The sequence below is a fragment of the Glossina fuscipes genome, unplaced genomic scaffold (assembly GCF_014805625.2).
Source record: "Glossina fuscipes isolate IAEA_lab_2018 unplaced genomic scaffold, Yale_Gfus_2 110, whole genome shotgun sequence".
Lineage (NCBI taxonomy): Eukaryota > Metazoa > Arthropoda > Insecta > Diptera > Glossinidae > Glossina > Glossina fuscipes.
Window position 1 is genome coordinate 841,791 of NW_023998453.1, and position 11,098 is coordinate 852,888.

The 11,098-nt window shown below is 31.3% G+C and overlaps 1 protein-coding gene across 2 annotated transcripts; it reads right to left on the reverse strand.

Moving 5' to 3' along the window:
* Positions 1 to 238: 238 nt before the first annotated feature.
* On the reverse strand, positions 239 to 9,946 carry LOC119638876 (phytanoyl-CoA dioxygenase domain-containing protein 1 homolog). 2 transcript variants are annotated; one of them, XM_038035955.1, is made up of 3 exons: positions 9,875 to 9,946; positions 604 to 1,261; positions 239 to 520 (listed from the first exon to the last, which is right to left on the reverse strand). In XM_038035955.1, the coding sequence occupies exons 1-3, from the start codon at positions 9,896 to 9,898 to the stop codon at positions 339 to 341; spliced, it is 864 nt and encodes a 287-aa protein (XP_037891883.1). In that variant the 5' UTR covers positions 9,899 to 9,946; the 3' UTR covers positions 239 to 338. The 2 variants fall into 2 exon arrangements, with proteins under 2 accessions (XP_037891883.1, XP_037891885.1); XM_038035957.1 differs by lacking the exon at positions 9,875 to 9,946 and adding an exon at positions 5,796 to 6,758 and having other exon boundaries at positions 240 to 520.
* Between the last annotated feature and the right edge of the window lie 1,152 nt (positions 9,947 to 11,098).

Consider the following 11,098-nt stretch of genomic DNA (forward strand, 5'->3'; position numbering starts at 1 on the left):
TTCACTAGTAGCTTAGCTGTGCAGTCATTAATTGTGAAATGTGGTTTTCTTTGTTCACTAGGCCATAAAATGAGTGATTCAAAAGGAAGTATAATTGATGTAGAATGTCGGATTTTTAATAAAAGTTGGATATTGTTCTGATCTTGGCTGTGATATGAAAATTAAAATTTTAGCCCGTTGATGAAAGAGTAGGTCATCCCTGCTTTAAATCTTCAAAAATATGTATTCCTTGTTATACCAAGTCCTTGATACAATTCATAGAAAACGTAAAAATTGTATACATCTAAACATACTTTAATGAAAATACAATACACAAATAATTCTTATTCGGTTTTCGTTTATTTCCTCTCAAATAGAATTGGAAACGGTTTATCTGCTGGCGGCTGCAACCAATTATCTTCCGCATATTTAACATTATTTTCAGTCTCTATAACATGGAAAGTGTAGGCATGGCGACTCTTATTCGAACGATTCGGTTCACTTTTGTGCACTACATTGCCATCTATGATAATACAGGTACCTTTAGTAAACGGATAAAATTAAAAGAAAATTATTTTCCATAAAATCATAAAAATTTTAAAAATAAATACTCATTGAACTAACCTTTAGTAACGGGCACTGGTGTGAAAGTCGATTGTGGATATATGGGTGCAGCTCTATCATAAATCACTAATTCTTTTGACTCTCTATCCGGGTTTCGTATATATCGGCGATGAACTCCACTTTTGTGAGAACCTTTTATAAATTGTAAGCAACCATTTTGTAAAGTGGCATCCTCTAGAGCTATCCAAAAACCGATAGCGCTATTCGGTTCGGTATGTAAATACCAAGAGTCCTGATGCGAAATAATTTCACCACCAATACCAGGATTTTTATAAATATACATGCTTTGACAAACCGCTGGTTTATTAAAGCCAAGTTGCCAACAAATTTCCCGTATGCGATTACTAAATGTTATCTTTTTAAAATCGGGATGTTCAACATGTAAAGCGTGGCCAACTTTATTTAACGATACTATAGGATCGACTAACAATTCGCCATTTTCACCTACAGCCCCCTCTTCAAAAAAATATGAAACTCGATCACCAGAGTTCAAAAAATACGTATCTTTACTTTGAGAATTTTCACTATTAACAGAACTGAAGATTTTACGATTAATTTGTGGCGCATCCATGCACAATGTACGCCCAGCTTTATATAAGATATCAATCTCTTCAGGTGCAAGGAAATCTTCGAGAATTACGTACCCATTCTCATTTATCTAATAAATAAAAAAAAAAAAAAGCAAATAATTGAATGCAATAAAAATCACACTTAAAATGTGAAAAGAAAAATCTCTCTTTGTTATTAAACTCTGACACACACGTTTTTAGAAAATATTGTTTTATTTTTATTGTTACATGTGCAATCATTGCAATCGCCTGTATATATATATATATATATATATTTATATATATTTAGTGCATATGTATCGACACATGTGTGTGTGTGCATATAGCAATTGCAATGAAATAAAAATGAAAAGTTGAGTTCATTTATTCGTGTCTCTTTCTTATCATTAAGACCTTAAGCTTTAAGTTTTTTTTTGTCATTTTTTTTATTTATTTTTTTTTATTTTTTTTTTTGTTGCACAATAATTGATTAAAATTCAACTCTTCAGACATTTATTGCACTAATTTCTATGCCCATCACCGTGGGATGCGGGCAATTCATTTTGTCGAAACGTTTGCAACGCCCAGTAGTAAGCATTAACGACCCCACAAACTATATGTATATTCTTGACCAGTATCAAATCCTAAATCGATTTAAGCTTGTCCGCCGTTGTGTAATTTCATTTGAAAACATTCTCCTGGCCGCAGAAATGCAGCTATCGACTTCAAATGAATGAATTTGAATCGATTGATATCATAAAAGGTGTGTTTATCTTAAGCACTTCTAAATGTTACGTACAGTCGCACAGATTTAATATACACCGCACTACAACTGATTATATAATGATTATATAATCTGAGAAAATACAAATTGTATACAGTTGAGAATGTTTGAATAAATTTCTTTACATGTTGCTAGTTTTAGGGTCGCCGATATGTAATAGTGCGTTATCTTATCTTATCTTATGGCATTCCGTTATGTATACTGAAGTCATGTTCCGACGAACTATATGATCAACTGATGGGGTGGGGTATAAACACATGCTCGTACACATGGGCATACAAAACATCTCGAAAACATCTCGGACAGACGGACGGACAATGTTAGATCAATATATTACAAGGTGAGTCTATCTTAAGTCCTTCTAGGTGTTACATACATCTGCACAAGCTAAACATACCACAAGTGATTTACGATTTACGATTTTTTTGGAAATTTTCATTCTTTTAATAATGAAAAATATAAAAAGAAAAGGCTTACCAAAGCTGCTAGCCTAACATGCTAACTAATTTTTATTAGAACACAAAAACGCACACACACACACACACACACACACACACACACACACACACACACACAATTGCTGATCATATTTTCTCCTTTGTTTCAAAAAAACGTTTGTTTACATTTTCAAACCTAAAAAGCTTTGAAGTCGTGTTCAAAACTAATTCGAAATATTAAACAAAGAGACAATAATATAGCGAAGCGAAATAAATAATAATTTTCAATTTCCATTAAAGTTTGTTTATCAGTACAACTAAATATTTGAAAAAAATAATAATAATAACTAAAATAATTGCATGAATTATTTAAAAATTCTTAATGCATATATATATATATATATATGACTGAGTGCACATACACTAAACAATAAGGTCACTGCACTTACAAAATGAAAAATGAAATGAATAGCAATTAAAAAAAAAACGAAGAAAAAAAAAAATGTATGAACGCAAATCAAACCATATATGTATTAATTAAAAGTATTTTCTATTTATTTACATAATCAATACAATGCCGGATCGCATTTAAACTTTTGACATTTACAACATAAATATAATACGTTTAGTTAATAAATGCAATGCGATGTTGTTGAATTTGCATAGAGCTTTACAATTATCAGGTGATTTGTAATAAATAGTGAAATGTATTTAAATAATTTAAATAAATGAAAACAAAACAAATAAAGAACATTATAGTCGGGCTAAGCCGACTATTACATCACCTTGCCAAGTACATGTATCCACTCGTGAGCGAAAAAACACATATTATTTTCATGCAAAGCCCTAATTTTCGTGAAAGCCCGCTTATTGGAAAATCAGATTTTCTTCCCATTCAAGAGCTTGCTTACGTATGTTAGGATCAAAAAAGTAAATCTATGCGATCTAAATTCCCTACTGTGCACTTCAAACGCTATTATGAATTAATTTTCATCATAAAATATTAAAAGTTAGTAAAAAGCGTTTTTCCGAAGCACTTGCGCTCATACGAAGTGGGCCCAACAAATAGACCCGTATGGTTCATGTTAGGTTCACCTAACTTTTTTTATTTATTTACTACCACGAATAAATTTTCATCAACTAACAATTAACTCTTTCTGGCATAAAAGGGTTTACGTCGTATGAAAGCCCCCCTAAGCGGGCAGAGTTAGACCCATTTAATAAGATTGATTTCTTTGTCAATTTATTATTAATTTATTATAGTTTTCACTATGAATTATTGAAAATTATTTCTGCCTATCATATAAAGATTTATTTTGAAAATGGGAAATTTTTTTCCGTATAACAATTTTTCAGAATGAGGCGTTATATGGGATGGTCGAAAACGCGTTCGTGTTTGGATCAAAGCACATTAGTGTACCAATGTTCATAAAATTATCGCAAAAATTGCGAGCCAAATGGACATACGGACGGATAGAATCATTTTTTGAATCGATCGGTATCCTAAAAGGTGGGTTTATCTTAAAACCTTCTGCGTATGATATACATTTGCACTAACTTCAGGTAGCCCGTACCACGAGTGGTGTAGGGTATAAAAATGTATAGACACGTTGTGGATAATCTTGGATATACGACATATCAAGGAAAAATTACCTGGCATAAAATTCGGAGAGGATTTTTGCTAGTTGTACATCGTCTGCTTAACTATGTATGTACTATTAATTTTTTAAATTCTTTTCACCAACTTTTAGATCTAAAATTTAAGATAGTGATATTTTCAAATTTCCAATTTCAGTTTTTTATATCCTACACCAGTTGTGGTACAAGTTTGTACGGTTGTATCTAACACTCCGAAGGCCTTGGGATAAACCCACTTATTATTACTTATTACACAGCAGACAAGCTTAAATCGATTCAGAATCACTTTCGCTTGTCTGTCCATCTGTCCGTCTTTTTTTCACTTTGAATATTGTTTAGAAGCCTAACATAGTCCTTTTCCACGTGTATTGCGAATAAGAAAAATATACAAAATTTCTTTGTTTGTTTTCCAAGTTTCTTAACCATGTCGGCTCCTATCAAGATCAAGGTACTGAAAAAGTTCGTAGCGTTTTTTTACCAATATTCAAACTCTTTTTTTGCATGGTTTAAATGAACTTTACAAGACTAAAAATATGCCATTTTGATCATAGATGTCTTTTTTTATCAATATACAATATATATTTGGGTGGATTCTTTTGATCGACCGACAAAAAAAATATTTCGAATTTTTAATAAAACAACATGATCAGACAACTTCCAGTTCTCTAGCGTTCACTAACATGTTTGTGAAGACTTGCATCGAACTTAAGCACACAATTAAAATCGTACGGAAGGACAGATCAAGGGTTTGTGTACGTAAGAAGATCTGCGAAGCATATTCCCGGGTTCCACAAACAGAGTAACACTCTCGTCACAGACACGTGATAAGTCAAAAGGATTTGCTTGCTTTATAACAAAATTTACTTTGGAGCGTTTTATAATATTATGACTTATACTACTTTGGAATATAAAATTTAAGCTAAAGTTAAAAACACTATTTATTAGCGGAGTCGGTCACAAGGCCCAACTATGTCTGTTTAACGTTTTATTGTAAACGTGAACTTGCATTAAGACAGATATGCTTGTTAGATCATTGTTTTTTTAGTCATCGCAATTATTTTTAAATATTAATTTAAGATAAATTTTCCTTCTATTTTAGAAAAATTACACGCCCAATTGTATAAACTATGTAAATTCGTTTTTTTCATTTTGTTTAAGATTGGACTGGATAGAAAGTTCTGTCGTATTTTAAAGGTACCACTTAAATTGAATAAAAAATCAAAAGTTAAGGAAACTTTACCACTATTGAGATTTCAACTCGGAAACATTGATGTGTAAGTCGCGACTCTTGCGGATATAGTCTTTACTATCTATAAGAACTGATGGCTCCCACCTTCCATATATTTTTTTTGGCAATTATTATATAAAATTCGTTCTCATTCTTCTCTCTATTAGAGAGTGGTAAGTGGTTTACCAAAACTTTTCCAAGAATTAAATTTATTTTGCAATTCGAAAATTTTGTAGAGATCTGTTGAGGTAGTTATCGAAAAATATGAAGTCCCTCGCAGTCGGTGAGAAACTAAGCATTCAGAAATATTGCATCTTTATTAAGTCGAGGAAGAGGGAGAGAGAAAGAGAAAGAGAGAGAAAGAGAGAGAAAGAGAAAGAAAGAGAGAGAGATAGATAGATAGATAGATAGATAGAGAGAGAGAGAGAGAGAGAGACAGAGACAGAGAGAGAGAGAGAGAGAGAGAGAGAGAGAGAGAGAGAGACAGAGAGAGAGAGAGAGAGACAGAGAGAGAGAGAGAGACAGATGTTACATAAAATGTGTGGTATACTAAATACCTGACATCAGATATCAGACTAAATGCACGGCATACTTGATGAGCATCACAATCTTAATCGATGTAACTCGGTTCATTTGACTCTATATCCGTCAGTCTGTTTTCTATTTATCGCCTTCTGTTCGGATGTTTACGGTCACAGGAATTAGGATGAAACGTTGAGACTTTTCATAAAGAACACTGCCTTACAGCTCAAAATTGTTATTAGTGTCAGAAGCTTTATTCCAACCTAACGCAGGCAGATGCAGTTTTTTTCTATTTTGTCAGGTATTTGAACAATATTTTCATTTTCATTTCATAGAACAAAAAGAATAAAAAAAAAAGAATGAAAAGGAAACAAGTTTCGTGTGCAAGCGAATAATTCGTTGCGATAATTTTAGTTGTGACTTTATTTCATATTCATTATGCATAGGTGAGGATATATTCAAGTGTTTATATTGTTTGCTGAAAAGGAATTTATGCATGCATGCATGTAGACATGCATATATAAATATAGATATATATGTCAATTTATATACATATATATATAACGAATTGTCTATTGCTAAATTATTGGAAATTGAAATGATGTTTGAACTTGATACCTGCACAGACCAAGTATGAAAAAAGCTCTTCGCTATGGTATGTATTTTCTTATTCTCTATAATTTTCTATTTCGCACTTTCAGAATTCGAGGAGGCACACTCGCTATCAATATCAGCTTAGACGTCAAGGTCCTAAGGGTCGTTAAAGTAATATCTTGGAATTAACCGTTAAGTGCATAGGGATGTAGAAGATTTGCATCGTATGGCTAAAAGCCTTTATGGAGCAACCTTTACATAGTATTTTTATTTTAATTTTACCGAAACTCTTTTATCGTTGTTGAACGCGACTATAATCTTTGACAGTTTACCTATGACAATTTTCATTATTGTTTCGTGGTTAGACTCATTTTATTTAAAAAATAAAAATTCTTGCATTGAAGTGTTAAGTCTAGAGAGAGAGAGAGAGAGAGAGAGAGAGAGAGAGTACTTATGCTAACTGAAGGGCATTTAAAATTCGTATTAAATTGACTTATTTTTTGATTATATCTCCTGAGCACATGTTCTAAAATATAAAGGTTCGCTACATCTGAATATTTCTCGTTTACATTTTATATTTATATGTGTTGGTATATATCTCGTATATATTTCTTATGTTGTTCGCAGATCAAACTTACGTCACATGTCATTGAATTAATTAATCAGAATAAGTTATATGAAACGGAAATTAAAAAAAAAAAAAAAAAAAAAAAAAGAAATTGCATTTTACACATATGATTAATCATTTTTTTTTTTTATGATAACATATGTTTTTCTTACAATTGAAATATATTTTACTAGCATGAAATCTAAATAAATGCTCAAATCTTACTCTAAACCCGTTTATTGAATGCAATTGAAACTTGGAGCTTGAAATCAATTTGGAATATAATCTTTTAGGATTGCACTGCCTTACTTATATCGGTTCCTAAAAATTTGTAACTAGCGAAAGCTTTTCGGGATTTAAACTCTTAACATGTCTATAAAGACATGTAAAGTACTTAAGTTTAATGAATATAATAAATATATACATATATGCGTGTATGTATGCATATCATTTATTACAAATAAAAAAAAGAAAAAATTAAATGTATATATGTATATATTGATATGAACTGCGTTTTCTTTATTTCCGTTTCATATACATCATTTTGGTTTAATAATATATGACGTAATATATATAAGTAAGAATTCATATCGCAATTTTTAATCAGAAATCTTTATTTCCTTTTCTTTGCTTTCCGGTATCATCGATTCCAATAGTGTAAGAAACTGTGCTTAGGTTCGGCCGGATTACGGCAATGGTGCTTAGTTCATAGAGAGGCAGAAAGTTTAAATGCGACCCACTTTCTCTTTCTAGCAATTAGACTCTAGTCATACTCGCGGCCGTTTTCTTGCTGCTGATGTCCCAGCGAGTATCGCAGGGTTAAGCTTTCGCGCCACGAATCTTCGCTAAACGGTTAGAGTCATCGGAACACTATTTTAAAGTAATGATATCTATGAATTTCTAGCAGACCCCACAATTTACTTTCTTTGTTAGAATTTCCACGAAAGCAAAAGTAACAAAGAAGATTATAATTTGACATACATACAAATGTTTGCATTAATTACTTTTTAACTGAAAAAACATTGCTACCTCTCAGTAAGTTTTTATGCTGCCACAACTCAAAATTGACCGTAAGGAAATTTCACTTCGATTACATGAAAGTCAAAAAGAAAAAATTCGTGGCGTTTTTGTACAAAACTTCAAAGATATTTTTCTTATATTTTTAATGAACTTTATAGAAGCAAATATTGATCACATCAATAATCTTTTGACCTTTATGCCATCGCATCCGTGAAGCTATCTACACTGAAGCTAACTCCACTAATTTTTTCCTTTCAGTGCATTGAACCACTTGCATGTCTCAGGAAAGGCTTCGCAACCTTTTCGTAATTGATTTGATCAAATGATTTTATGATTTTTACAAACAAAAGATGAACAATTTCTATAGCTCCTAAAGTGCCAGTTATCTACATATGCTAATGAACTGCTCTCAGTCTGGGAATGAAATTTTAAAGTTAACAATTTGAACTTAAATAAGCAAAATGCCTGAGTAAAGGAAGGCTCGGCATTAAATTTCCTATGTAACTTCTCGATGTTTTTTTTTTCTCTTCAACGGAACGAGACCTTATGTGAGGACTTCATGGGATCAAGACCCGCGAACCAAATATTATCAGAATATCGATTAGTAGCATGAACACAATACAAATGGGTAGACAACAGATCAACAGAGCGATTCAAATAAGTAAAAAAATGAAACCCATGTACATGCCCATCTGTAATAATTGTACCCTACACCACTTGTGATGCAAGCGTATACTGAATTTATGCTTATGTACGCAATCCCCAGAAAAATTTAGGTTAGACCCACCATTTATTATAACAATTTAAGCTTGTCTGTCTGTCTGTCCATTTTAATTTATTGTGTTGAACCTTAAGGAGAAAATTGTTGAGATGTTTTGATGACATTCGTTAAACTGACGTTTTTTTGACTCAAGGACGAACGCTATTGAAAATAGTTTGGATCGGACCACTTTTTCCAGGACTTCCCATAAAGCGCCTTATTTGGAAAAGTCGTTATATGAATAAGTGCGGGATGCTATGAGGTCTTTAATGGTGGGCTGTGGCCCACTATAGTGTTTTTATTCGCTTCTATATTAAGCTTATATACTTTCTTCACTCCCCGAATCACAGTTGACACATGACATACAAAAATTTGCAGTGTAAATAAAAGCGCCTAAAATTCGCCTTAAAAACTCGTCCAAAATAAGTAAAAAAATTGGACAACCAAGTCGACGATTTCATTACATTTTCATGGGGCATTCAATTAAGTTAAACAAAGATCCAAATTAAGTAGAGCCTGATTAATCCACTCACATTTATAGGAGTTTGTTAGAAAAAAGGAATTACGGTTTAAAAGATTTTTGGTCCATTGGTCCTTGGTTTACTTACGTACCCCATATTTCTTCCTCTCGCTTAGTTTAGATTAGTTCCAAAAATTTAAAAGGAATTAAAGCTAAAACAACTCAAAAAAAAAAAAAAAAAATCGAACATTCGCCCCAGATATCTATATACTGGAAATGCACCAAAGGTTCATTTTATTACACTTAAATTATCTTTAATTAATAGGCTCACTATTACTAACAAAAGAAAAAAAAAGGAAAAGATTATTGTTTGTTTTGGTAGGGGGCCATCAAACAGGATTTGTCCCAAGAGAGAGAGAGAACACAAAATTAATGATGCTTATCTGTGACGAAGGAAAGGTGTAACGAGTTTTTTTTTTTTTTTTTTTTTTTGTTTAGAAATTAGTCTTTAAGCTAATTTTAGAATATTTTGTAAATTTTGTAAATGCCAAGATAGATAATTTGAAGTCATCCTATAAAAATAAAACAAAAAAAAAAAAAATAAAAATTGTTTAAATTATTGGTGAGCATACTAAAACAATTAATTTTTTTTTTTTTTATTACTTTTACTAACCTCATCCAATAATTTGCTATGCATTTTGTTAATATTTTCTTTTTATATATAATATTTTCTTATATATATATATATATATATATATATTTATCTTATTAAGAAATAATTAAAAAATTAATTTTATTATTATTATTATTTTTTTTTTTTAAATAATTTTCTTTACTAAATTAACTTTTATTAAAAATTTTCTTTTACTTTTTTTATTAAATTTTTATTCGACACTCACGATTTTACAGTTTTACGTTCAATTCTCAACTGAAATCAATTTCATATAAGATTTTAAAGGCAAACATTTTGAAAAATAAACGTCTCCCTAATGCTCCATATATATATATATAAATATATGTATATAAATATATACATATATATAGAGAACTATTGCACTCAAATTTTATGCATGTATTGTCAGTGGGTGAAAAGCAAAAATTGAATTTCTCACTTTAAACGCTCTTTCCATGCAAATAGTATTTAATACAAATATTATCTTAAGAATTTTTGCTCTTTAGGCAGACCTCCACTGCACTATAACATAAGTTGTTGTGTAGATAGATAAGTTGTTCTTTTCATTTAAATGATCACGATTGTATACATATATATACATACATATATATATACATACAAAAATGCACCTCAGAGATGGCAAAAGTCTGCCATTGTATGCAATGAAAACAAGCAAAAAAAAAAAACTATAGACATAAAGCATTACCCTACAGTTATTATAACGACTTTTTAAATTAAGAAGTTATATGGGAAGCCATTGAAAAGCCATTTTCCGAACTATTTTCAATGGCGCTCGTCCTTCGGCCAAAACACGTCAAAATGTCGCAAAAATGCGATTATGGATTAAAGCAGGTCCATATAACAGATTTCTAGGAAATATCTCAAGAGATGCGATCGGCAGGTTGAACACAAGAAATCAAAACTGATAGGCGCACAGGCAGACAGTCAAGGATAGATCAAGGCAAACAGTTATTGCATTGGGTCTATTTCAAGCCCTTCTGGCTATTGCATATACTACACCATTGTATTATATATGATAGCGGATATAAAAAAATATAATTGCAAAAGAATTCAAGAAGCATAGGTACTCAAAACAGGGCGGGTTTTCTTTTTTTAGGGGTTCCATAGGGTTTGGCATTTTCATAAAGATATGTTTTGGTTTCTTTTTAGATTTGCATATTGAAAGGTGACGCGCCGCAAAAATATATGAAAATGTAAGAAAAT

Excerpts from the sequence above, each read along its gene's own strand:
- LOC119638876 (XM_038035955.1), bottom strand. The coding sequence starts at position 9,898 with ATGCATAGCAAATTATTGGATGAG. Across the intron at positions 1,262-9,874 it reads ATAGCAAATTATTGGATGAG|ATAAATGAGAATGGGTACGT; the intron begins GTTAGTAAAAGT and ends TTTATTTATTAG. Across the intron at positions 521-603 it reads ACCAGTGCCCGTTACTAAAG|GTACCTGTATTATCATAGAT; the intron begins GTTAGTTCAATG and ends CGTTTACTAAAG.